The 27,827-nt window shown below is 41.1% G+C and overlaps 1 protein-coding gene across 4 annotated transcripts in view; it reads left to right on the forward strand.

Moving 5' to 3' along the window:
• Positions 1–17,621, forward strand: part of ZDHHC5 (zinc finger DHHC-type palmitoyltransferase 5) — a 66,028-nt gene extending 48,407 nt beyond the window's left edge. For all 4 annotated transcript variants that reach the window (XM_058196902.1, XM_058196912.1, XM_058196921.1 and 1 more), the window contains 10 exons: positions 182–303; positions 1,981–2,138; positions 3,511–3,683; positions 3,858–3,960; positions 4,033–4,124; positions 10,075–10,207; positions 10,608–10,731; positions 12,224–12,336; positions 14,241–15,130; positions 16,002–17,621. In XM_058196902.1, coding sequence (XP_058052885.1) covers positions 182–303; positions 1,981–2,138; positions 3,511–3,683; positions 3,858–3,960; positions 4,033–4,124; positions 10,075–10,207; positions 10,608–10,731; positions 12,224–12,336; positions 14,241–15,130; positions 16,002–16,167 — 2,074 coding nt within the window. In that variant the 3' untranslated portion in view covers positions 16,168–17,621. The remainder of the gene's footprint in view (positions 1–181; positions 304–1,980; positions 2,139–3,510; positions 3,684–3,857; positions 3,961–4,032; positions 4,125–10,074; positions 10,208–10,607; positions 10,732–12,223; positions 12,337–14,240; positions 15,131–16,001) is intronic.
• Positions 17,622–27,827: the final 10,206 nt, after the last annotated feature.

The raw sequence follows: 27,827 nt of genomic DNA on the forward strand, positions 1-27,827 counted from the left end.
TTTGTTAATTGAGTAAAACAATACTTTCTCACTGCTAATTGGTTCCAAGAGCTTCTGAACAAATTTGCAATGACAAAGTGCAAGTACATAGTTATTAAGGAAAATGTTTGAATATCAAATGCAGTTAATAAAGTTGAGAGAGTGATTTTTTTTTTTTTTTGGATTGCTTTTTCTTGTACAGGTGTCCAGGACTCAGCTTTTACATCTCCCCAATCATACCCATTTACAATGCTGTGGTCTTCCTTTTTGTGCTGGCCAACTTCAGTATGGCCACTTTCATGGATCCTGGCATATTCCCTAGAGGTAAGCAGTCTTCCGGTTTCTTGCAAATCATAAATCTAAAAATGGGGATTATGACTATGGTTATTTCAATTTTTCATCTGTGAGGCATTTTTTTTTTACGTCTGTATAAGGTTTTTTTTCATCACAATGGAGGTAGTCTTCAACTTACAACCATTCATTTAGCGATTGTTAGAAGTTATAACGGCACTGAAAAAAGTGACTTACAACCGTTCCTCAGACTTACGATTGTTGTGGTGTTCCCTACAGTCTCATGATCAAAATGTGGGTGCTTGGCAACCGGCATGTATTTATGATCTCAGGTCCTTCCGCCGCGAGCTGAAGACGTTACTATTTCGAAGAGCAGGACTAGCTTGAACGTAGTTTTTAAATTGGGATTTTTTAAAAAAGGGGTTTAAATGAGGTTTTAAAATTTATACTTATAGTTTTAGGGCATCAATTGAATTTAACTGTCTATTCTTTTAGCTGTTTATATGTATTATATGTTTTCTGTTGTTTTTTGGCTGTGAACCGCCCTGAGTCCTTCGGGAGATGGGCGGTATACAAATATAATAAATAATAATAATAATAATAATAATGATGATGATGATGATGATGATGATGATGATGATGATGATGATGATGATGATGGTAGCAGTGTCCCGGGGTCACATGGTCACCATTTGTGACACAGCTGACTTCTGACAAACAAAGTCAGTGGGGGAAGCTGGGTTTGCTTAATGACCACACAATTTACAACTGCCATCATTCGCTTAACAAATATGGCAAAAAGGTCATAAAATTGGCTACAGTTCACCTAATAACTGCCTTGCTTAGCAACAGAAATTGTGTTACCTGTAACATAATTACTACCTGTAAAAATGCAAATATTTGCCTTTCTAGTATAGGTCCAAGAGTGAATATTGAGAATTTTAAATACTTGGTCAGTATTATTGGACAACCATGACCATATTTGCCTAAAGTAGTAAATTGGAGTTTCTCAGTTTTAGCAGTGAACACATAGCATTGCTTTTTTCCTTTATTGCCTGGTTCCTTTTGCCAGGGAATCTGACTTACAGGCTTGGTTATGATTATTGGTGTATTGCTTACAATGTATAATCCATGTTGTCTTGACTGCTTCAGTCAACAGCTTATAAAGCTTATTAGTCTTCAATGTACAACCCACAAGGGAGTCCAACATTTCCATTGCTAAGGAAGACAGTTGTTAAGCGATTTGCTCTCCATTTCACAACCTTTTTGCCACAGTTGTTTAATGAATCACACAGTTCTTAAACAAATCTGGCTTCCGCCATTGACTTCACTTGTTAAAGCTGGCTGGGAAGGTTACAAATTTTGGTTATATGACCCTGGGACAGTGCAGTCATAAATACATGCCAGTTGCCAAGTGCCCAAATTTTGATAATGTGGCTATGGAGATGTTGCAATGGTCATAAGTGTGAGAACCAGTTGTAACTCACTTTTTCAGTGCTGTTGTAACTTTGAATGGTCACTAAACAAACTGTTGTAAATAGAGGACTACTTGTAATAAATTTTGGTTTCAGCATGCTGAAAAAAAAATCTGTCTTGCCATCAGTATAACTTATTTATCATTTCAAATCTGGAAGGTGGAAACGTATTGATTCTGGTTCGTTGGTTTGTTTTTCCTCTTCTATTGCATTTGATGGCTTTCTTCTGCTTTAGCTGAAGAAGATGAGGACAAGGAGGATGATTTCCGAGCTCCCTTATACAAAACTGTGGAAATAAAGGGTATTCAAGTGCGCATGAAATGGTGTGCAACATGCAGATTCTATCGGCCCCCACGCTGCTCCCATTGTAGTGTCTGTGACAACTGTGTGGAGGTAAGAAGATAAAATGAGAAAAGAGAGCCCCACTAAAGAGATTGAAAATGCTTATTCTGCATGGAATGTTGTTTGGCATAATCTGGGCTGCTTTTAATCAATTCCAGAACTGTAATCTTGAGAAAGAAAAAGGGAAGGTGAAGGGAATAAGGGAACTCACAGGACTTTCAGAAGGGGTGGTGGGTGTTAAATCTGCTGTTCCTTTTTTCCTTTTATGTCACCTTTTCCCCTGAAATAAGCTTTTCAGATTCCTCCCACCCAGCGTTTGAACAGCCCCAGACCTGCTTAACTTCAGTAGGATTGGAATTTCACCTGTTTTCAGATTATACCTTAGTCACAGGCTACATATAACCAGTCATTGAATGTATTTTTCTTGTCTTCAGGCAATACCAATTCATATAGGCCACCACATATTAATTATCCAAGCTCAACACCAAAGTTATCAGATGCCACAAGATGCTTCTTCGATGCTACTCTAAAAATAGCATTGAGAATTTGTGGACATTCAGAGTAGGGTTTAGACTGGCAGGGCCCAAAAAGAATTATTTTAAAGGTGTATAGCAGGATAGCTCTGAAGCTTAAAAGCATCTTGGAAGGAAAGCTCTTCAGTTGCAAAAATCCATTTGGGGAGAGACTTGCCAAGGCATATTGGAATCACAGAGATGGAAAATGGGTTGCCTGAGATGTAAACCCAGGGAGACATTAATATTTTCACTGGCTAATATGGGGGTGGGAAGGGGAATGCGATTCTTAAAACAGCGTCTGAAGGAAATTATTCATTTGCCAAAGAGGGAAGCATTCCAAGAGTCTTTGACAAAAAGTGGGGCTACCCTTCCCCAGTTGTTTCATCATAGTCAGTGTAGACAGAATGTTGTTATGATTCAGAATTCCACCCTGGAGCTAAAGCAAGGAAAAGTTATCTGAGATGAAGCAAACTATTTGAATCAGATTTTCTCTGCTGAGCAATTCAACAGTAATGTTTGGGAACATGTTCAGTAACTTTGTTATTTCTGCTTGTGAATCCTGGGAAATTGGCTAGATGTTACAAACTGTATAGAGAGTGGTTATAGAAGAATGCATATCCTGACATTCATTATGTCAAAACTCCTCTGTCTGTCTATACACACATATACGCACAAACACACAGAATACATGAAAAGAGAGGAAAGGCAGAAGGTCAATCGGATCAACGAATTCATTGTGGCTATACCATTCTTATAGGAGTTACGTTTTACATTCTATCATGAATGGAAATAAATACTTGAATTGTAGTCAGATGTACTGTAGTTTAGAATGGTTTTATTAATTATGTAAAACTGTAGCCTGGCTTTCTAGAGGGATTATTTTCCTAACCTTTTTTTTTTTATGGAAGGAATTTGACCATCACTGTCCATGGGTGAACAACTGCATAGGAAGACGCAATTACCGCTACTTCTTCCTGTTCCTGCTCTCACTTACAGCGCACATCATGGGTGTGTTTGGTTTCGGTTTACTGTATGTCCTATATCAAGTGGAAGAGCTCTCTGGAATCCGCATGGCTGTTACGTATCCTTTAATCTTTTCCCCAAAAAAAAAAAAAAAAGGCTCCCTGATAAAAATGAAACCTGGCAAGGAGTTTTTAGATCTGCTTAAGACAGTGCCACCTATCAGGTGGGAAATGAATCTCCAGATAAGAAATGAATTGTGATCCTTCAGTATTGTTCCTTGACTTTGCTGCAGTATGGCCGTGATGTGTGTGGCTGGTTTGTTCTTTATTCCTGTAGCTGGCCTTACAGGATTCCATGTGGTACTAGTAGCCAGAGGTCGCACTACCAATGAACAAGTATGTTTTTCCCATTTTGTTTTGTTGTTCATTTCACTGAATTTTGCCTAACCAGTTTTTTGGTCTTTGCAGGTTACGGGCAAGTTCCGAGGTGGGGTAAACCCATTTACCAATGGCTGCTGTAAGAATGTCAGTCGTGTCCTCTGCAGCTCTCCAGCTCCCAGGTAAATTCTGTTCCACCAAAGTAAGATGGAGAAGAGGGGACATGAGAATTACTGTCTTCACTATTAGTGTGAAAAGTGAGAGGAAGTTTCTCATGGCTAACTATCCCAAAGGTGCTTTTTCAAGGGGCAACTGGACTTTCTGGACCAGAAAATCCAGTTGCCTCTTGGAAAAAGCACCTTTGGGGCAACCATGATCTTGATAACTGAGAATCTCTATAGACACGGTTAATTATATGAATGATTCAGCAATTTAAACCTTGTAATTTAAACCTACAGGTAGTCCTTGAGTTACAATGGCAATTGGAGATTGGAATTTCTGTCACTAAGCAATGTGGTCATAAAGTGCAACATCATGTTACCGCATTACTCAGCGACAGCAATTTCTTCAGTCTCTTGTTACCTTAGTTAAGCAAGAACTGTGGATTCTTAAGCTGTAACCTCATCACAACTTCTTGTTGGCTTCCAGCAACCAAAATTAGTGGGGAAGCTGGCAGGACTTGCAAGTTTCAGGTGTCTTGTAAGCAAGCTGGCAGGCAGGTAAGCGGCTGCTGCCAGGGAGAAAAGGACCACACATAGTTGTGCAAGTGGCCAGAAAGGCACAATCTCAGCAAAGCTTGGGAAGAGCGTGCATGGACGCACAAGGGTACAGGGAGGTGTGGCACAAGCACAGTAAGGCTTGGTGAGCGTGTGTGGGTGGTTGGAAGGCTTAACTGCAGAAGGGTTGGGGGAAGGTGCATGGGTGGGGGAGTTACCAATCAACTTTCAACCTTCTCTGCCCACCTCCCCATTGACTTTGCTTGTGGGAAACTGGCAGGGAAGGTTGCCATTTGCAATCACATTACCACAAGATGCTGTAAGCACCTAAGTGCTAACCCTGGGAACCACTGGAACTTCAAGGACTGATTGTAACCACACTCTTCAGCGCTGTTGTAACGTCAAACCATTGCTGAACAAGTAGTTGTTAACCAAGGGCTACCTGTATTCTCTAGCTCATGGCAACAGAAGAAATCTGGCTTTCTTCTGTAAGACAACTCCTCAGGTATTTGGAGACTAGAGTAACATCACATGTCCCCAACAGCTGCCTTTTAATAATCCTAACTCCTTTAATGTTCTTCATAGAGCTTTGTTTTCCACATCCTTCACAATATGGATGGGAGAGAACAAACTAATCTTGAATTTTAGCAAGACAAAGTTACTGTTTATCCAGTAGGATGCTCAGCCAATACTAGTGGAATCGCTTATAGTTGAAAAAACTACTCCTGAAGGAACAGATCTGTGATTTCTGCCTGAAGAGTAGGTGGAAACCAGGAGAGCATTAAGTTAGCTTTAGCTGGTTCAACAGTTGCAGCATTAACTGGAGCAAGAGGATCTTACTACAGTGATTCATTTCTTAAAAAATAAATTTTATTAAATATACAATTTAAAAACATTAGACATGGTGCGACTTATCTGGTACAAACTTTTCTAACACTTTTTCTTTGTGTAGATTACAATATAACATCATGCATATTCCATGTATACTTTTTGTACATTCAGTCACACTCGTTACATACATATTCCCTTCGTATCTATTCAAATCCTGTTTACTCCTATCTAATATTTCTTACATTATTTTATTTTTCTCCCCTATTCTTCACTTTGTTTCTAATTCTCTATCCCTACGTTCCTCCTTTTCTCTAGCCATTTATAAAATGTATTCCAGGTTACATGGAATTCCGATTCATCTTTGTCTTTGAGCTCCATTGTTAACCTGTCCATTTCTGCACGGGTCAATATTTTGTTGATTATTTCTTCCTTCTGTGGGTTCTCTTTGCATTTCCAATTTTGTGCGAAGGTCAACCTTGCTGCCGTTAATATGTGTACCATAAGATATATTTCTTCTTTTTTGCAATTATCCCTTACTATACCCAAAAGAAAGAGTTCTGGCGTCATGAGTTAACATCTCTTCTAGCCACTGTTTTATTTGAAGCCAAAAGTCCTTGGCCTTCGGGCATCCCCATCACATATGATAATAGGTGCCTAGTGTTGCTTTGCATTTCCAACATTTCGGTGAGCAGTTTTTGCACATCTTGGCCAGTCTTGTGGGTGGGAGATGCCACACTACAGGGATTCGTGACATTGTCACTACTCACCCAGATTAGAACATGGATTGCTTTTAAAGTTACCACTTGAAAGCTTCAATTGATTCAGCCTTGGTTGAATCCACAATGCATCTTTGCTTTGAGCACAGCATTGGTTTTCTATTGGCTTCCATTCTATGTTGATAGTATTTCCCTGATCTGCTAAGGTGGTAACTGTCAAGGAAGGATATGATATTAGTCCAGAATGATCAGTTGTAACAAAGCCAGATTTGGTTAATTATTAACCTCCTCCCCGTAACATGCTATTTGGTCAGCTGCTGGAGAAACTTGCCTAGTAGATGACAAATTATATTTGTTTATTAAATGTATTTTCCGCCTCTCCTGCCATGAGGCTACTGTAGGTAGCTTACAATAATAAACAGAAGAGAAGTAAAATAATAGAACAATAAGTAAACAGTGACAAAGGAACAAATACAGAGAATAATACATCAATATGGTAAGCAAAAAAAAAAGGATGATAGAGAGCAAGAGAACGGGGATGGAGTCTGCCATCAATCTAGCAGCCACCTTCAGCCTGGAATACCCCCCATCTGGTCCCCATGGCAACCAGCAGAGCTAAAATTGACAGGTTTGTCATTTTGTGAGTCTGCCTCCTTCATCTTTTTTGAAACTAGTAAAAAAAATTGAAGTTACAACAGCACTGAAAAAGTGACTTATGTCCATTTTTCACATTTATGACTGTGGCAGCATCCCCGTGGTCATGTAATGAAAATTCCTATGCTTGGCAACTGGCATATATTTATGACAGTTGCAGTGTCCTGGGTTCCTGTGATCACCTTTTGTGACTTTTTGACAAGCAAAGTCAATGTGGAAGCCAGTTTCACTTAACAACCGTGTTACTAACCTAGCAAATGTAGTGACAACCCTGGCAAGAAAGTTTGTAAAATGGGACAAAACTCACGTAACAACGGTCTCGTTTAGCTACATAAATTTTGGATTCAGTTGTCATAAGTCAAGGACTACCTGTAATTTCTTTAATACCTTGGTGTAGTATGCAGTCTGACTCTTCTCAATTCTTTCTTTTCTGGCTTATTACAAATAAAGGATAAGACGTTCATTTTCCCAAGAGATGCCAGCTACCTTCATCTCTTCAACCAATTCTTCCTGTTGATAATGATTAAATCCACAAAAACAAAAAGACGATTGCTCTTTCTTCCACTTTTTGACAAAGTTATCAGCAAGAGATAACAATTTATTAGACCTAATTGTAATCCCCTATTATCCCTGTTACATGCCTTTGTGAAAGCCTGATCACCTGATACGGAAAGGCCTCATCCATTTCTTCTCTCTACCCAGGTGGTCTGTGAAAAAATCCCACAGTTGTATCACTTTCCTTTCTCTTTTTCTTTTTATCATTACCCAGATACTTTTTATAGGATTTCCATTCTCTGCTGAATTTTTGTTCAGTATATTTTTTTTCTTCATGTACAGTGCAACGCCCCCACCCTTTCTATTCAGTCTGCTTTTGAATAAATTGCACCCTTCCAATGTTGTGCATGAATCATGAGCATTATCCCACCAAGTTTCAGTGATGCCTACCACATCATATTTGTTTTCCTGAATTAGGATCTCTGGTTCTCCCTGGGGAAACTGAAGTTGGACAGAGCAGCTGTGTTTTTCCTCTCCCTTGTAGATTGTAAGGGGTGCATGCTGATCAGTATCTAAAGACGTAGGAGTATTAATTTGGTATAAAGACTGACTAAGTGATCTCTTAAAGTGCCTGTGGCCTGTTTTCCAAATTAATGAATGCAATTAAATTCTGACTCTGGTCATCTAAACTAAGACTTTCCTGGAGCAGAAGACGAATTGCTGCTCCAAGCATTCTACTTCTTTGGGGAAAAAATACCTTTCTGATTTATATTAGTCCATTCAGTCATGTTCAGTTCTCAGACTGACTGGAGTTTTCTTGGCAAGGGTTTTCAGAAGTGTTTGCCATTGCTTCCTAGGGCTGAGAGAAGATGACCGACCCAAGATCACCAAGCTAGCCTCCTGCCTAAGGTGGAACTTGAACTCAGTTTCCTAGTTTTTCGCCTGATGCCTTAACCGCATTAACTGGCTCTCACTTTAGATAATAAGGAACACTAATTAGCTCCAAATTAAAAATATTACTGAGGCCTCCAGTTGCAACTTGCTTTTGTACTAGTTTTGTGCATGATTGAAGAGGAAGACTGTATGAGTTACCATAAAACCAAGTTTCCCTTTCAACCTCTGTCACTATCTAAAATATATTAGGACAGTGCGGCTTTCTGTAGGCATATGTTTTTGTTGCTTAACTGTGCAGCTGTATTTAGATTATTTTTCTGCACCCAACACACCTACTTTGTAATGAATCAGAATTTACAGGTACTACATTTCCCTGCCTAACAATACTTGTATTCCATGTATTCATTTCTTCACATTTTTTAAATTACCGTATATACTCGAATATAAGCCGATCCGAGTATAAGCCGAGGTCCCCAATTTTACCCCAAAAACTGGGGTAAACTGGGGACTCGAGTATAAGCCGAGGGTGGGAAATGAGGCACCTACCGGTTGGGGAAACCCTCCCTCCCTCAGCTGAGAAGGCTGGCGGCTCCCCCGCCCCGCCCTCTCACTGCACCGGCAGGGCTTCCCCGCGCCGTCCGGTAAAATGTGAAAAAAAGAAAAGAAAAAAAAACTCGAGTATAAGCCGTATATACTCGAGTATAAGCCGAGGGGCTTAAAAAAAAAAAACAACTCGAGTATAAGCCGTATAGACCCGAGTATAAGCCAAGGGGACGTTTTTCAGCACAAAAAACGTGCTGAAAAACTCGGCTTATACTCGAGTATATACGGTATATTAAAATAAACATTGCAGAAAAGCAATGTCTTCGCATAAGATCAATTACAAAAGGAAGGAAGGACAAAAGGGTAGAACACATTTCCTATTGTATAATTCTGTTTTGTATGTTATTCCTTTATTGGAATTGCAAGGTAATTTTATATAGCAGCCATTTTATCTGTTACTTTCTTCATTACTTCTAGTTACTTCTAGAAACTGCCAAGTTTAATTTGGGGATGTTTTTGGCCACCTTGGTTTCTTTGCTTTTGTTGTTTTTGTGCTTTTGTACTATTCTTTGTTTCTAAAAAAATTTTAACCACTGTAAACCACCAGTACAACTAGGAATCTGGCAGCATATAAATTTAATAAATTACTATCATTTTTCTACATCTTTAAAACAATAATAAGGTAATCTTTGAGTTACCATAGCAGTTGTATTGAAATTTCTGTCACTAAGTGATACGGTCATAAAGGCACTATCATGTGACCATATCACTTAGCAACAGCAATCCCTGCAGTTCTGTTGCCATCATTAAGCAAGGATCATGGGTCTTTAAGTGAGTATCTTCTCACAACTTGCTGCCAACTTCAAACAATAAAGTCAACAGGGAAGCCAAGAGGAAATTGCATGTCTCAGGTGGCTTGCCAGCAGGTAGATAAGAGCTGCTATTGGGTGAAGAGGGAGCAAAGGTTTTCTGCAGGTGGCTGGTGAGGTGTGGAGTGTGCACAGCAGGACTTGGGTAGCTGATGCCAAGTGCTACCTCATTCTGCCAAACAAGCAGTTTTTGCCATGAAATGTCAAAGAGCACTGGGACTGGGCACTGTTGTAACTCTTGATAGTTGATAAATGACCAGTCTACCTATATACAAATGTCTTCAAATTGCAAAATGTACGTATTTCAAACCTTATTCTGACATTACACTGCCTTGCTAAGCCAGGTAAACAAATAATTTACTAAAAGCACTATCTTACTATACTTTACTTAAATCCTTTTTCACTATTCACTAGGTATCTTGGGCGGCCAAAGGGAGAACAGACTGTATTAGTGAGGCCTCCATTCTTAAGGCCAGAAATATCAGACGGACAGGTTGCTATGAAGATAATGGATAATGGTATCCAGGCTGAACTGAAGAGAACAAAGGTGAGGAGGAAATGAAAATGCTGCACAAGCAGTGGCTTCAAATTATTCTCAGGGTTTTGGCAGTGTGAGTAGGTTTCAAATAATTACTTCAGGCATTATTCCTTAGTAATATCACTCCTTGTTTCTGCTTCTCCAGGCGTTGAACTTGAACTTACATTTCCCTCCTGTGTAACCAATACAACAAAAAAATTGTGTCTTAGATCATTTAGTTTTTGCTTTTCACTTCTCGTCCAGCAACAGATACATGTACAGTTTTCAAAAACATTTGTGGAAATGCTGGAGGAGTAATTGGTCATTTTAAGAGCATTCCACCTTTATCCAACCAAGGACAATATTCATAACATTGATTCCTGCCATTTTTCCAATTGTACCAATGTGCTTAGGTTTTTTTTCTCTGCAGTCCAAAGGAAGCCTTGAAGTAACAGAGAGCCAGTCTGCTGATGCTGAACCACCACCACCACCCAAACCAGACCTCAGCCGCTACACAGGTCTGAGGACACATTTAACCCTGGCCACCAATGAGGGTAAGAGGGGTTTGCTTGAGAGACACAGTCAGTTATGTACCTGGGTGATTGTCTGTATCAGGGAAATACCCTCTGCATCGCTGCAAAACCAGGCTATTGAACTTAAAACGTAATGATTAGTTTTGAAGTAATTAGTGGGTCAGCTGATAATAGAATAGAATAGAATAGAATAGAATTTTTTATTGGCCAAGTGTGATTGGACACACAAGGAATTTGTCTTGGTGCATATGCTCTCAGTGTACATAAAAGAAAAGATACGTTCATCAAGGTACAACATTTACAACACAATTGATGATCAATATATCAATATAAATCATAAGGATTGCCAGCAACAAGTTATAGTCATACAGTCATAAGTGGAAAGAGATTGGTGATGAAACGATTAATAGTAGTGCAGATTCAGTAAATGCTGCTGAGGTAAGGTCTGATAAGACAAGACAACCTTTATTGTCACTTTTCTGTGTACACAATGGCACACATGAAAATGAAATTCCAGTGGCCACTCTCAAAAGAAAAAGAATTAAGACCTCAAATGTCCCCAAAGCTGTGACTGTCGCACCACCCTTGCAGTCACATAATTTCATTGATGATTGAGATCACCCATCTCATTTATGACAGGTTGCAGGATCCCATGGTCACATTGCATTTTGTGACAATTTTTTGCCATTTTCCATCAAAAAAAACACCCATCTGGATTAGTACTAGCAGCCATATGATTCACTTAATAACCATTTAATTCATTTAGCGACTGTCATAAAACTAGCTGTAAAATCAAGTTTAGTCACGTGGTGACTTGATTTATGACAACAACAATTTACATTACATTACATAAAAACAAAATTCCGGGCTCAATTGTTGTAGTAAATAGAAGATATGATCTTAGTTGTTATTTGGCCTATATTATACATCTGTATGTTTTATAATAATATATAGGAAAATATGGGTGGATGTATTTGGCACTTTGTTTTGCAGGTTTTCATTTGAGTTCTCAGATCTGTACTACTGCCTCCCATCCAGCAGTGCTGAAAACTAAGGGAGAGGCAGAGAGAAATATAATATTCAAGGGCATGATAGATAAACAAATAAATATTTCTAATACATTTCTATAACCTGAAGAGTGTGTTTGTGTGTGTGTGTGTAAAAGCCATACATAATTCTTTGTTTTTTCTTCTGTAATTTTTCAGTTTTCAAGCACTTTATGTATAAGTGTTGTTGTTGTTTTTTAAAAGTATGCATTTACATTATAATTACGATCTATGATGTGATCTCATAAAAAGGAAAACATTCCTGATGCCCTGTTTTTATCTCCACCTTTTGTGCACGTTTAATTCCTGGTTGATTCCTTAACCTTTGGGACAGATTACCGTAACTTGGTTCTCACAGTTCAATCATTTGCTATCTCTATGGCACTTGAGACAAAGATTCAAGGAGATACCCAGGGCGACACTGAAACATCTAGGACATCCAAACTGTTTTCCATTTCTCTTTACAGATAGCAGTTTGCTAAGTAAGGACAGCCCTCCAACTCCAACCATGTATAAGTATCGACCTGGCTATAGTAGCAGCAGTGCTTCAGCTGCAATGCCTCACTCCACCAGTGCCAAGGTAAATAAGCTTGCTTAGCATGAAGTATAGACTGCGGTAGATGCATACAGGGGGACGTGTTGGAAAGGGAATTTGGTTTGAGACTATAACGCCTTAATTGGATTGATGTACATTTTACTAAGTGGGGAAGGGGTTTGGCAGACTTCAGACTTGTTGGAGCTGCCTTAGTTTTTACTAGAGCTCTGAGACCTACTAATTGGAGCAGATGAAAAAATAAGGGATCAAAGAATCGAAATAGTCATCTGTTGAATAATGTATAGGGGGAATACTTTACATATATAAATATAATTCTTATTTCAGAACAGGACTATTAATCTGATTAGAACTGAGAAGTAGACTTGTTTAATCATTTGATTTTGGAGAGCATTAATGAAAATTTTCCAGAGATTTTTTTGCTCATTGCTGCTCTATAAAATACTTAGTTTTATGCCAGAAATACAGAACTCTAAAAAAATATTTACAAGTAGTCCTCAACTTAACAACAGTTTATTTAATGACCGTTCAAAGTTACAATGGCCCTGAAATAGCACTAGTAATAGCACTTAGACTTATATACCGCTTCACAGTGCTTTTTACAGCCCTCTCTAAGCGGTTTACAGAGTCAGCCTATTGCCCTAACAATCTGGGTCCTCATTTTACCCACCTCGGAAGGATGGAAGGCTGAGTCAACCTTGAGCCTGGTGAGATTCAAACTGTCAAATTGCAGTCAGCTGGCAGTCAGCAGAAATTGCCTGCAGTTGTGCATCCTAACCATTGTGCCACCGTGGATCATAAGAGTGAGTTGTGACCATTTTTCACATTCATGATTATTGCAGCATCCCCATGGTCACGTGATCAAAATTCAGATCTTAGTAACTGACTCATATTAATGACAGTTACATTCTCCTGGGGTCATGTGATCATTTTTTCCATCCTTTTGACAAGTAAAGGCAATGGGAAAACTATTTACCAACATTCCTTCCTATTTTTAGTTTGTACTATCTTGCGTGAGACCTAAGCTGCCCAAAGTGTTACATATAAGCAACTTTAAAAGGGTTAATTGTATTAACAGGTGCAGGAAAAGAATAGCAGAAATATTGTGATATTGTTAAAAGTTGGTGGTCTTATAGTGATTCCTACAAGTCAAAAGGAAATTTTACTAAATTCTAGCAGTTTACTTCCAAGGAAGAGGAAATCTTGTATATTCACCTCAAACCTCTGAATGAAAGTGGGATAGAATTCCAACAAACAAATCTAAGAAAATTTCAGCTGTTGTCAACCATAGAATCATTGCCTGCTCAAGTTTAAATTTATGTTAAGCATGATTGCATCAGAAGCCAAATTAGGCAGTCGGGCTGCAGGAACCAGAATGTATTGTATTTTTCCATAGTTTTCCATAGTTTAGCTCCCCTAATTGTCCACTTATCCCTTTTTTCCCTCCTACTCCTCCACCCAAATAGGATGTCTTATCTTCAGACTAGCTGTGTAAAACATTTGAAATATTTTAAGGTTTTGTATGATTTATTATGTATTTAACAGGTTTTTTTAATTTATTGCATTTTGGCTTAACATACAATTTTGATGCCCTATGAACTGATTAAATAATTATAACAGACTCGGCTTAGAAATATAACCAAACCCATATCATCCACAGCATTTATACTTGAGGTAGAATTTAAATATATGCATCCTAGAGCCATATTCAGAATTGAGTTACATTATGCTAATTTTCACTAAGTGAATTACTATAACATGTAACTTGAATAACTTGCAAATTTTCAATCTCTACATTGAGAAAATTATTTTCCTTCTGATATGCCTATAGGATGCCTTGAAGAAGCAGATAATATACTTTATTTTTCAGTTCTTATGCAGAGCCTAGGAAGCTATTGAATGACTCCTGCATCTTTTATTCCCGATAACAGCTAAGTCGAGGAGACAGTTTGAAGGAGCCAACGTCTATCGTTGAAAGCAGCCGAAATCCCAGCTACCGCTCAGAACCAAGTCTGGAACCAGAAAGTTTTCGATCACCCACCTTTGGCAAGAGTTTCCATTTTGATCCTCTATCCAGTGGTTCCCGCTCTTCCAGCCTCAAATCAGCTCAAGGCACAGGCTTTGAAATGGGCCATCTTCAGTCCATCCGCTCCGAAGGCACTACTTCAACATCTTACAAGAGCTTGGTGAACCAGACACGCAATGGGAGTTTGTCGTATGACAGTCTTCTCACACCATCTGATAGCCCTGATTTTGAGTCGGTGCAGGCAAGTTCAGAGCCAGACCCACTCATGGGATACACTTCTCCTTTTCTTTCAGCCCGTATTGCTCAACAGCGGGAGGCTGACTTGCACAGTCGTTTTCCAAGCTCGGGTTCACCCAAGCACCAGCAACCTCGTGATTCTTCACCCGTCCGCTATGACAATCTTTCACGCCATATTGTGGCTTCCATGCAGGAACGGGAAAAGTTGCTACAGCAGTCCTCTATGCCACCACCCCTGGCTAAAGAGGAAGATACAGGCCTAGGGGACTCTGGGATACAGTCCACACCAGGGTCCAGCAATGCCCCACGAACGAGTTCCTCTTCGGACGATTCAAAACGTTCACCTTTGGGCAAAAACCCACTCACCCGCCCAGTGGCACCTCGCTTTGGCAAACCAGAACCACCACATGCACTTAGAGTGCGCGCGCTGGGCTCACCAGACCAGCTTTCATCTTCCCACATGGGCAAATCTATGTCTTACAGCAGCCAAAAACAGTCGCCTCAGGCTGTCGTCCCAGAGACTGAGGAGGTGGCCTTGCAGCCTTTACTGGCACCAAAGTAAGTACAAGTGACACTTGTCTCATTCTTTAAGTGTTCCTTGACTTAGTGGAGGATGAACCACATTTAGATTCGCCCCACCACTGCTCTGGCAAAGGATTCCAAGATAATTGTGATTCCTTCCAGCAACATCTGAAAGAAACAGCTGGGAGTGATCTACAGATAGTGTCTGCTCTCGTCTGTCCCTTTCTTCCCTCCCTTTTCCTTCCCATTCTCCAGTGTGTGAACCAATCCATTTCCTCACCCTTAGCTCTATAATGCAGGGTACATTGCATAGTATCACATTCCTTTTTGTGAGCTGTGTGGGTCTGTGAGATGGTCATTGGCTTTCATATGAGATGCTTGAATCTTTATATTGCCTGCCTGATTACTACCTCATATATAAAAACGCTATAAGTGATACAATTCATCTTCCTATTTTTCTGTGTTCCTCTTCCCTATTTCTTGTGTATTCTTATGATACTTTTGAGGCCATATTCAATAAGCAGATGGAACAGGTTATAAGAAACAGTCCTTTTGATATATGTGCCCTTTCCTGCAACCCTTTCTTGGTCTGTAGTACACTTTCGTTTGTCCCTTCCATACAGTGCTGTATTTTGGCTAAATGTGGAATTCCCCGTGTGTAGAGTCCTATTCTCTTCTGTCTTTAGCTTCTTCGTCCTAGGACGCTAAAATATTTCTAGCGCCTTGTCAGTTCTTTGTGGGCTGACAATCTGCTGCTGCTGTATTTCCCTTTGCATCCCAGGCAATGCCAGTATGTATTCTAAATTTTCCTTCCCTTAAGCTATCTGCGTGTGAGGCATCCTCCATTTCCATTGCCATTGAATGAATGCTCACTTCCTGATGCCCTTGTATCCTTCCTTTTTCCCAGAGACGAGGTGCAGATGAGACCCTCTTACAGCAAGTCTAATGGACAGCCCAGGACTCTGGGCTCAACCTCACCCATCCCTGGCCAGCCACCTCTCAACAGTCCCACTCGAGGAGGAGTCAAGAAAGTCTCTGGAGTGGGGGGGACCACATATGAGATTTCTGTATGAGGAGCTGATCTCCCCACTGTCTACTCCTCTTTGGCTGATTTCCAAGCGTCCTGTCCCTGATGAGCAGGAGACAGGGATGTTGCTCGGCAAATGGTTGCTCCATCACGTGCATGGACTTTTAAAAATAAAGAAATAAATCCAGGTTTCAGTGGGTGGGAACAACAGAGGGGACAATTACCTTTTAAAACTAAACTATCAAAGAGAGTTTCTAAACACTACAATGGGATCTCGGCCTTGCTCACCTCCACAGCCTGCACTCTTCCCTCTCAGTCAGCAAGAGACTGCAGTTTGTTGCACACTGCCGAGAGTGAAGGGAAGGACTTGGTGTCAGCCTCCTCACACAGAAGAGAGTGCAGACTGTAGCCTGTCTTGATACCAACAGAACAGTTAAATTTGTGGACCTTGTGCAATCACTCGCCTAGTGCGGTAGGGGTTGATCATTTTTAATTTTTTTTATTATTACTACGGATTCTATATTTTTCCTCTTCTGAGTTACTGGGTGTGTGTATATATAAATATCTATAAATATATAAATATAAAAAGAAAAAGAAATTATATCTACCCATAAGTAAGGGAGGCAAGCCTGGTCATAACTTCATCAGCTGGGCCTGAGGAAACCATGTATAAAAACCATGTTCAGGAGAATCTGGTGGGATAGAGCAGAATAGCCATTTGGTTCACTTTCAGTGAAAATCACTGCAAAATCACTACCCCAGTAGGGCTGAAGAAATGCCATTAGGACATTTGGTCTGGCCTGGTTTTCTCTGCCTCTGGCCAAGCATGAGCAGGCAGATTTGTTCCAGGAGGGAGCATACAAAGGCACCACTTCTATTATCTTTGGGTTTTGGTGTTGAAAATTTTCCCACAAATATTTTTTTTCCTGAAGATCTCGGAGGATTTAGGAAAACTAGGGGAGAATTTGGGTTCATACTTTTTCAATATCCAGACAGATCTCTTTCTGAATGATGCCCAGAGAGCAAACGCTGTTCTCTCTGAACCAGGAAGCATGTGAAATACTCATTATGTATCATTACAGCCTTGGATTGAGGTGCTAAATGGAAAGGGTAGCAGTGGGCCTGAGTCCCTTGTGTGGAGATATTATTTGCATTTGGTAAATCCTCCCAAGTGGTTTCCTGTGTTTTTTACCTTGCTTTTATGAAATGCTCCATATGAATTTCTTGTGGTGTCACAGTTCTTTATTCCCAAATCTGGGCAAGAGAAAGAAGAGAGAGAGAGAAACTAACCAAAAAGCAATATTTTTTCATATGCCAAAAATCTCTCATCACATGTAAAAGCCCATGGCAGTAGAAATCAGTAAACCAAGAATCCAACCATTTAAGTCTCTACTGAATCTTTCTCTATGGCAATATCTAAACTGTGGCCTCCGTTAAGCCACACTTTTATTTTTATTATGACTAGCCATTTTAAAATGAGGAATAAAAGAATACAATGAGCCACTTCCTCTATTCTTGTGTAGTTTTTATTTTGTTAACTGGAACATTGTGGATGGTGGTCATCAGTGTTGCTTGCAGTAGGCCCAGAATTGTTCAGTAGACCACTAGCTTCTGGAGTTTGGCCACTGTAACTGCCACCATTCTGCTAATTCAGATGGTTTTCTTGAACAGGTAAGTGAGGACTATGCATTGTAACATTTACAATCCAAGAATTCCACAATCAATTATGAAGTAACCTGGGATTTATAACCCAGATTACAAATCTTGGTTCAGATAGTTTCTAATTGCCTCAGGGGTTAGGCCCCTAATGGGTATTTTTCAGGTAATAAGGTTTGCCAGTTTAGAGCTTCTAGATTTGTAACATTCATCCCTAGAGAGCATAGCACTTAATTATAAAGATTGGGGATTTAGGTTGGAGGATGCAGCTCGGGTACAAGACCATTCACCCTCTACACCTAAAAATGCCTTTCCAACTCCCAGTGAGGAAACCTGTCAAGCACTGATCAAGATGCTTCTCTTAATTTATTATTAAATCTGGCTTCACCTCACTTCAGACTCTAATCCTATTTAGAGGTTATTTCTGTGAGGAAAATACAGTGCTAATTTATATGTAGGAGAGGAACCTTGCTCAGCCAAGTAAGTTTTTGAGACTAGAATACAAATGAGATAATACCAAAGAGTCTTATGGCACACTGAAATAACAAATCTCTTGTGACATAAGATCTTAGAAGGCATTTTTCAAATCCAAATCAAGTTGAGGATAAAACTAAGCAATCCCAGTAGGAAAAGGAAAAAGCAAAACAATGACTGGAAAAATCTATAAATTCTACAATCTTTTTTTGATGCCAGTGAAAATTTTCTTGCTTTAAGACCCATCTTTTTTCCAGGAATTCAAGGTGATATGTATTACATTCCTCTGAATCCACACCAGCAAATTTGTGAATGTTTGTCCCAAAGTCACCCCACTGGAGTTCATGGATGGTGAACATGAATACATATTGTATGCAGTTCTCTAATCCTGTGGCAGCACTTTTAACCACTACAAGTAGTCCTCAACCAGTCCATAGTGTTCTAACTGTCGGTAGCACGTCCATTTGTGCTCTTATGATAGTGATCTGGATGCTTGGCAACACATTCACACTTACAACTGGTTGCCAAGCATTCTGTGATCACATAATTGCTATTTGCAAGCTGCCCTGCCTGTTTTCTTAGAAAGCCAGTCGGGAAGTTGACAGGGAGGGTCACAAATCTCTGGGATAAGTCTCCTCCACCCATGCACCTTCCCTGATCCACAACACATCTTAGCATTCTCTCACCCCCTTGTGTAATTCTCATTGGATGCACCTCATGCACCCACCATGATCAGCACTGTGCCTCTTGCACATCCATCCTGGGATTGCCTCTCACCCATTCATGCATTGTTCTCACCCCACACGTATGTGTCTAGTGTACCTTCCCCAACCATTCCCCACATCCTTGCACATACTCTTGCTCCTTCCTCCAGCCTGCAGGCCTGGGACTTGCAACTTCCTGCCAGATTTCTCACTGACTTTGGTTGTGGGAACCAGCAGGAAGTTTCCTGGCTTAATGTTCACGGGATTCAGTTAATGAAATCAGCTGTGACTGTAGGGATTACCATCCCTAAGTGATGTCAACCTTACAGCTGCATTGTTTAAAAGAAATTCTGCCCCCCCCCTTGCCATCATAAAACAAGGACTTAACTGTATACCACCTTGCCTTCCCACTGACACCAGTGAGATTTTACCTTCTAATTTAAACAATGTGTGGGCTAAACTATTTTTGTTGGAACCTTAAACAAAAATTAATTAGGTTTCCTTACAGTGCAGGCATATTTTTGATCCCACTGTGGCTATTTACACATGGAAAAACATGCAAATATGTTGATTAGGAATTTCTGGTTATTCATGTAATTTAACCTTAGTTCTGAACCAAGGGTTAACTAATTACACATTACGAATGAAAAAATAGGTTTCGAAAGCACAATTTCTGTTGAGAGCAAAATTCACTCAGAATACTAAAAATGTGAACTTGAGTTAATCAAACACTGTATAACCTCATTCACTAGACATCTTTAAAAAGTGATTAACTAGGTAATGTGAGACAGAGAAAAGTGCTAAAATGGAATGAATTTTCCTTGAATGGTTTGGCGAATGATTGCAGAAACATAGAAGAAGGGAATGTGCATGTATAATTTGATTGACAAAGAACCAATAAAAATGCTTTCACTCTATTTAATGCACTGGACCATGTCACAGGCTAGAGAAACGGAACTATGAAAGTAGATGATGCTGTAAAAGCTATTAAATTTTTAAGATCATTAAAAATTCAATACAATTGTTATATATTTTGTCTTCAAATATAGCAGTTTGAACTGTCTTTCAGAACAATAAAGAATTACTAATTTATTATTTCATTGATATGACTGTCCACTTCCTAGGTGGCTGGATGATCAGCAAGGGTTAAAGACATCTAACAAAGGGGGGGAAAAATAAAGCATAAGATGTGCCAGATGCCCAACTCATATATTTAACAATTGAGCCAGTGCCTCGGAGTGAATCTGAGGTCCTTTTTAAAGATTGTCAGGGTTTTAGACAACAGAATTTCAGAGAAGGAGCTGCCATAGAAAGCATCCCCTCTGGATCCCATAATGTATTTTTTATGGGGTCTACAGAATGCCAGCCCTATTGGTTCTTACAGGAGAAGCAGTCCCATAAACATTCATGGCCCATTCTGTGCCAGAAAGGGTTTTATAGGTGACTATTAACACCATGAGTTGAATTTCGGAAAAACATGGTAGTGCAGCTCTGTAGCAATGTTACATGAATGTTCAGAGATGTATAAATAGTTGTTCTGCTGCGTTGTAGACAGCATGTTGAAGTAGACCAAATGAGAAATACTGAAGATGTGAATGACTGAATACAATCCCCCATTCCAGGAACAGGCACAATATTATTTTGCACAGAGGCCTACAAATGGGAGCTAGGCATATATATAAGGACTCTTGAATTGTGCACAAATTCTATCTTGGGTATTTTCATCTAGAACTAACAAAACCTCTCTGAAGCCTGTTATTCCCAAAATCCACAGTTACTTGGCCTTTCTAGTGTTGAACCTAAGCCTGTTTGATTCTATCAGACTCCCATGGCATCCATATACTGATAATTCACTTCACATTGGACTCTGGCTTTGGTGCAGAATCCATAGAGTTGAATTAAGGATATCCTAGTTTGGGGTATAATTTTAACCACCTACATGCAACTTCTTGGGGCTTTAACTTTAGTCACCTTGATATTAGATTAACATACATCTTGGCAATGCTGTCCAAGAGAGTGCTTGAGTTTGGGTCATGTGACTTCATCTGTGAGGGAGGGGACAGTTCCACCATTATTTCCTTCAGAAGCCATCCCTAGGCTAATTTTCTGTGATTAACCTTCCCTTTTTAGAGAAAGTTGTTGAGAAGGTGCCTACCTTGCAGCTTCAGAGGTCAATAGATGAAGCAGATTATCCAAACCAGTTTCAACTTGGTTTCAAGACAGAGTATGAGAGTAAAATAGCATTTATCACACGGATGACCTATGGGGTTACTGCAGCTGTCCTTGCTCTCCTTGATCTCAGTGTGTTTTGATACCAACAAACATCTTTTCTGGCTCTAAGTGTTAAAAGTTGGGGGCACAATTGTGTTGCTCCTCCTTTGAAGTCAGTCCTGGTTGATGTTGGTGCGGAGGACACATCTGCTTCATGGGTCTCTTGTGTTGGATGCTTTAGAGATCGACTCTCTCCTCACATCTGCATGAAGCTACGTGAAGGGTAGGTAAGGAATCATCAGTATGTTGATAATGCTCTGGTGTATCTCTGTCCTTTGCTAGTCACATCATGCTGTAAAGCAGAGGTCTCCAACTTCAGCAGCTTTAAGATATGTGGATTTCAACTCCCAGAATTCTGGGAACTGAATTCCACAATTCTGAAAGTTGCCACATTTGGACATCTCCGCTGTAAAGGTTCAGTTCCAGTGACTGGAGGCTATGGGGATCTGGAATAAGGGGCTTCAACCTAAACAAAATGGAATGGCTTTGCATTTTAGGACCTCTTGAATTTGATCTATTGCTATATTTACAGTAGTTCTGGATAGGGTTGCAGTACTCCAGACAGAACCAGTATAACAATTTCAGGTTGTCCTGACTCACAATTCCTGTTTGAAGAGAAGAGAATAATCATGGTCGGGGGTGGGGTGGGGAGGGAAGGGAGTTGAATTACTTTAATCGTACCTCTCCTGAATCAGGAGGCACTGGGTCTGCTCACTCTTACCTTAGTCACTTTCCAAGTGAATTACTGCAATACAGTCTAAATGAAGCTGCCCATGAAGAACATCCAGAAACTTCAATTGGTCCTACATGTGGTTGCATGGGCCATTCTATGCCCATGTGTCAAAATTATTATATCATGTTACACCTTTGTTCTGTGAGCCCCGTTGGCTCCCAATATACCTCTGGTGTTGGTTGCTACCTACAAAACCCTAGATGGCATAGGGTCGAGATTTGGAAGACTGCCTTGCTTCCAATGTTTCTACCCATCCCATTAGTTTGGGCAAGATAAGCATGCTCTGAATTCTTACAATCAGGGATTGTTGTATAGTAGGACCCTGGAAGCATGCCTTGTCCATAGCTGCTTCTGCCTTCGGGAACATACTGCCAGCATATAGGTTGGCCCTGACTCCCGACCATCTGTTGGGAAGCTTTGAAGCTTTTGCTGTTTCCCAGGCATGGGGTCAGAACAGTAATTGGTGTTCTGTAGTGCAGTCTGTATTGTTGGTATGTAATATTTTTGGCAGCTGGGTGCTTTAGTTGGTCATGATAGGTATTTTTATATTGTATTTTAAAACTTACTAGTCATCCACAGTTGCATTAGTGAGGTGAATGGCTATATAAAACAATTTAAACATACTTATATACTGTACATACATACTTCAATGAGTTGAGATAAATAACTGGCATTATCAGCATGGTGATGATACTTAACCCAATACCTGACCTTGTCCAAAAGCTTCATATATATGAAATAGGAAATGGAGAGAAAGTCATTCATGGAAGCACTCCATACATAAGTGATCTATGGCTCAATCTTCCCCATTCCCCAGATTGGAAGTAGTCATGAAGAAAGGAAGAACAGCCGTTAAATACTATGCTTCTCATTCCCAACCCTTGAGTTGGTTCAGAAGGCTCAGCCTCAGCCTCAGTGGTACCAAAAACCACCAACTCAAGAAAGGCTAGCCAGCCCACCCCAGAGGTCACCCACAAGTACAGTCAATGCTATCTCAATATTATGCCCAGGGCTGAAACCTGATTGAAATAAATCCAGACAATTTCTTTCTTCCAGGGCCTTCTAAAACTGTAGCCTGATTACCTTCTCTATAACTTTCCCTAAGATTGGGGACTGGTAAATAATGACCAATACAATTCGATTCAATATTGGTTTCCTGAGAAGATAGACCACTGCCTCATTAAAGTTCCACTGGAACTAATCCTTACACAATGTGTTGCATTATTTCATCTTATATACTTAAATTAGTTTCATCCTAGAATATCATGTAATATGGGAACTTAATTTGATTACAAATTAATTTCATTAAATAACTAATCTTCAAGCTAGAATGAAATTATTTAATGATTTAAGGAATTAACTCCTAATTAAAAATGTCTGATCTCAAAACTGAATGTACTCCTTTGTTATGGTTTTAACCTATGCCAAGTCAAACTCTTATTTGTGTTGCTATTAATTTACAAACTGCAGAAAACTAAAATTCTACTCTTTCATCTGAAATTCTGCTCATCTGTTACCAATTCAAAGTGATTAATAGAGCAGAATAATTCAATAGAATCAAATATTTAAATGCCTTTAAGTGCAAAAGTTTATAAATACTTCTCGGCTCCATTTGCTACTTTTTAATGTATTTTCAAACGTTATGGCCATAAAGAGAGCAGTATGTTTTCCACCTAAACAGAATGTAACTACAAATTATAGAATACTTTACAAGTGTTATTATAGGGTAACCTATAATTAAGGTCAAACTGATTTTTAGAAAAGAGGATGTGTAAATTTCCAGATAATTTTGGATACTTAATAGGCAATCTACTGATCTACTGATTCTATATTTTTCATTATGGATGCACCTTAATTTTAAAAAATGAAGCTGTCAGAAATTGGTATTATGATTTTTGTGTAGGCACACCTATGAAATTTATACATGTGCTGAGAAAATTTTTTTTTAAAAAATGTTGAATGAGAGATGATCAAAACAACCTAATAATGGAAGATTGCATAAAATAGACATCTGCAGAACGTTTCATATTATCAGAAACCAAGAGACAGCACTCCCTTCATTTTCAAAATTTGTAACACATTACAGAGTTTCTCTATAAAAAGGTAACAGCTAGAAACACTTTCATTACTGATTCTAAACTATTTTGGCCAGATACAATTCCCATGGAATGGCTCCACAAACCATTTGTAGACATTGGTTACAATAGTAGTAGTAGAGAAATCTGCTACTTCTGAATCTATTTTTTCCTGATTCTTGGTTCATTTTCCAAATTTTTTCATAAAGCTTTGATGTCCTATAAAATTTGCACACTGCCACAAATGACTGTCATGTTGTGTGTATCTCGGACAGCTCCGTTCCCTCAGCTTTGACATAATAACATTGCTCAAATGATTTAAGATTTCAATATAACACCCCAATAGGACAACATCCTCCATACATTATGGATCTTTTAAAAAGATTTTTAAAAGACGTGGTTCAGCTAAACCCAGGAATTATTACCTAGGTTAACATAGTAGAATTTCTCAATCTAAAGGGTTGTGAGAAAGTAATTTAATAATCTTTGTGGTAATATATAGCTATAGTATACAATACAATATTATTATTATTTTATTATTATTATTATTATTTATTAAATTTTTATACCGCCCTTCTCCCGAAGGACTCAGGGCGGTTTACAGCCATAAAAAAAACAACAGCAATATACACATAAAACCATAGTTTAAAAAACTTATTATACAAATGGCCGAATTAAAAGATTTAGAATAAAACTCCAAATTTTAAAATGTTAAAACATTAAAACCAATTAAAATCCTATTAAAATCCTATGCCAGTCCTGCGCGAACAAACAAATAGGTCTTCAGCTCTCGGCGGAAAGTCCGAAGGTCCGGCAGTTGCCGAAGTCCAGGGGGAAGTTCGTTCCAAAGGGTGGGAGCCCCCACAGAGAAGGCCCTCCCCCTGGGGGCCGCCAGCCGACATTGCTTGGCGGATGGCACCCTAAGGAGTCTCTCTCTGTGCGAGCGTACAAGTCGGTGGGAAGCATTCGGTAACAGCAGGTGGTCCCGTAAGTACCCTGGCCCTAAGCCATGGAGCGCTTTAAAGGTAGTCACCAACACCTTGAAGTGCACCCGAAAGACCACAGGTAGCCAGTGCAGACTGCGCAAGAGAGGTGTTACATGGGAGCAACATGTGGCTCCCACTATCACCCGCGCAGCTGCATTCTGAACCAACTGGAGCCTCCGGGTACTCTTCAAGGGGAGCCCCATGTAAAGAACATTACAGTAGTCCAAGCGAGAGGTAACCAGAGCATGAGTGACCGTGCATAAGGCATCCCGGTCGAGGAAGGGGCGCAACTGGCGAACCAGGCGAACCTGGTAAAAAGCCCTCCTGGCGACGGTCGTCAAATGATCTTTGAAAGACAACTGTCCATCCAGGAGGACGCCCAAGTTGCGCACCCTTTCCACTGGGGGCAATGATTCGCCCCCAACAGTCAGCCGCGGCTGCAGCTGACTGTACCGGGGTGCCAGCATCCACAGCCACTCCGTCTTGGAGGGATTGAGTTTGAGCCTGTTTCTCCCCATCCAGACCCGTACAGCTTCCAAACACCGGGACAGCACTTCGATGGCTTTGTTGGGATGGTCTGGGGTGGAAAAGTACAGCTGTGTGTCGTCAGCGTACAGTTGGTACCTCACCCCAAAGCCATTGATGATCTCACCCAGCGGCTTCATATAGATTTTGAACAGGAGAGGCGAGAGAATCGACCCCTGCGGCACCCCACATGTGAGGGGCCTCGCGGTCGATCTCTGCCCTCCTGCCAACACCATCTGCGATCGGTCAGAGAGATAGGAGGAGAACCACCGATAAACGGTGCCTCCCACTCCCAAACTCCCTAACCGGTGCAGCAGGATACCATGGTCGATGGTATCAAAAGCCGCTGAGAGGTCTAATAGGACCAGGGCAGAGGAACAACCCCTGGCCCTGGCCCTCCAGAGATCATCAACCAACTCGACCAAAGCCGTCTCCATACTGTACCCGGGTCGGAAGCCAGACTGGAACGGGTCTAGATAGACAGATTCCTCCAGGTATTGGGGTAATTGACGTGCCACCACACTCTCAACAACCTTCGCCACAAAGCGAAGGTTGGAGACAGGACGATAATTTCCTAAAACAGCCGGGTCCAGGGAGGGCTTCTTGAGGAGGGGCCTCACCACCGCCTCTTTCAAGGCGGCGGGGAAAACACCCTCCATCAGAGAAGCATTTATAATCCCCTGGAGCCAGCCTCGTGTCACCTCCTGTGTGGCCAGCACCAACCAGGAGGGGCACGGGTCCAATAAACATGTGGTGGCATTCAACCGCCCCAACAACCTGTCCATGTCCTCGGGAGTCACAGGGTCAAATCCATCCCAAAGAGTCTCAACAAGACGTGTCTCCAGCCCCTCACCTGGATCTACCCACTGTTGATCCATTCCGTCCCGAAGCTGAACGATTTTATCATATAGATAACCACTAAACTCCTCGGCACGGCCCTGTAAGGGGTCATCCCGCACCTCTTGATGAAGGAGGGAGCGGGTCACCCGAAACAGGGCCACCGGGCAGTTATCTGCCGACGCAATGAGGGAGGAAACGTAGGAATGCTTCGCTTCCCTCAGTGCCACTAGGTAAGTCCTACTATAGGACCTAACTAGTGTCTGGTCAGCCTCGGAACGGCTGGATCTCCAGGCACTCTCTAGGCGTCTTCTCCGGCGTTTCATCTCCCTCAGCCCCTCGGAGAACCGGGGGCTGGTTGAGATCTGCACTGGGTCAGAGGCCGCAAAGGCACGACACGGTCTAAAGCGCCAGTCGTGGCCCGTTCCCAGGCTGCAACTAATTCCTCAGCCGTGCTGTGGGCCAGATCCTCGGGAAATGGCCCAAGCTCCATCAGGAACCTCTCCGGGTCCATCAGGCGCCTGGGACGGAACCAGCGTGTTGGTCCCATCTCCCTGCGGTGTTGAGCGGCGGTCTGAAAGTCTAGACGAAGGAGAAAATGATCTGACCATGACAATGCTCGGTAATTAAATCTCCTAAATCCAGATCATTTAACCACTGTCCAGAGATAAAAATCAAATCCAGTGTGCCTCCCCCCATGTGAGTAGGGCCATCAACTATTTGTGTCAGGTCCAGGGCCGTCATGGAGGCCATGAACTCCCGACCTGCCGTTGATGACAAGCCGGTTGATGGTAAGTTAAAATCCCCCATGACTATAAGTCTGGCGGTCTCCACCACCACCCCGGCAAGCACCTCCAGCAGCTCGGGCAGGGCTGTAGTCACGTAGCAAGGAGCCAGGTACGTGATCAACAAGCCCACCTGCACCCTATGACCCCATTTCACAAAGAGGGATTCACAACCGGCTATCTGAGGCACAGTGGTCTCCCTCGGTTCCAGACTTTCCTTAATCACAACCGCCACCCCCCCACCCCTACCTTGGGCCCTCGGTTGATGGAATGCTCGGAAACCCGGTGGGCACATTTCGACAAGGGGAGTTCCCCCTTCTGTGCCCAACCAGGTCTCCGTAATGCCCATAAGGTCCGCGGATCCCTCCTGCATAAGATCGCAAAGCAGGGGGGCTTTATTGACCACGGACCGTGCATTGCACAGCATCAACCGGAGGCCCAAGCTCTGAGGATCCTGGCCGCCTGGGGAATGGGAAAAGTCTGAGGGGTCGGGGCGTTTGATCGCTTTTAAACAGCGAGCACACGCCCCCAAAGATCGATATTGCCCCTCACTTCCGCCATATCTGCCTCTCCCACTAACCAAACAGATGGAACCACCCTGTTGGCTACAATGTTGGCTACAATCCAGCCAAATTTAAGCACTTTACAAGAGCCTTAAAT

The sequence above is a fragment of the Ahaetulla prasina genome, chromosome 1 (assembly GCF_028640845.1).
Source record: "Ahaetulla prasina isolate Xishuangbanna chromosome 1, ASM2864084v1, whole genome shotgun sequence".
NCBI classification, from domain to species: Eukaryota; Metazoa; Chordata; class Lepidosauria; order Squamata; family Colubridae; genus Ahaetulla; species Ahaetulla prasina.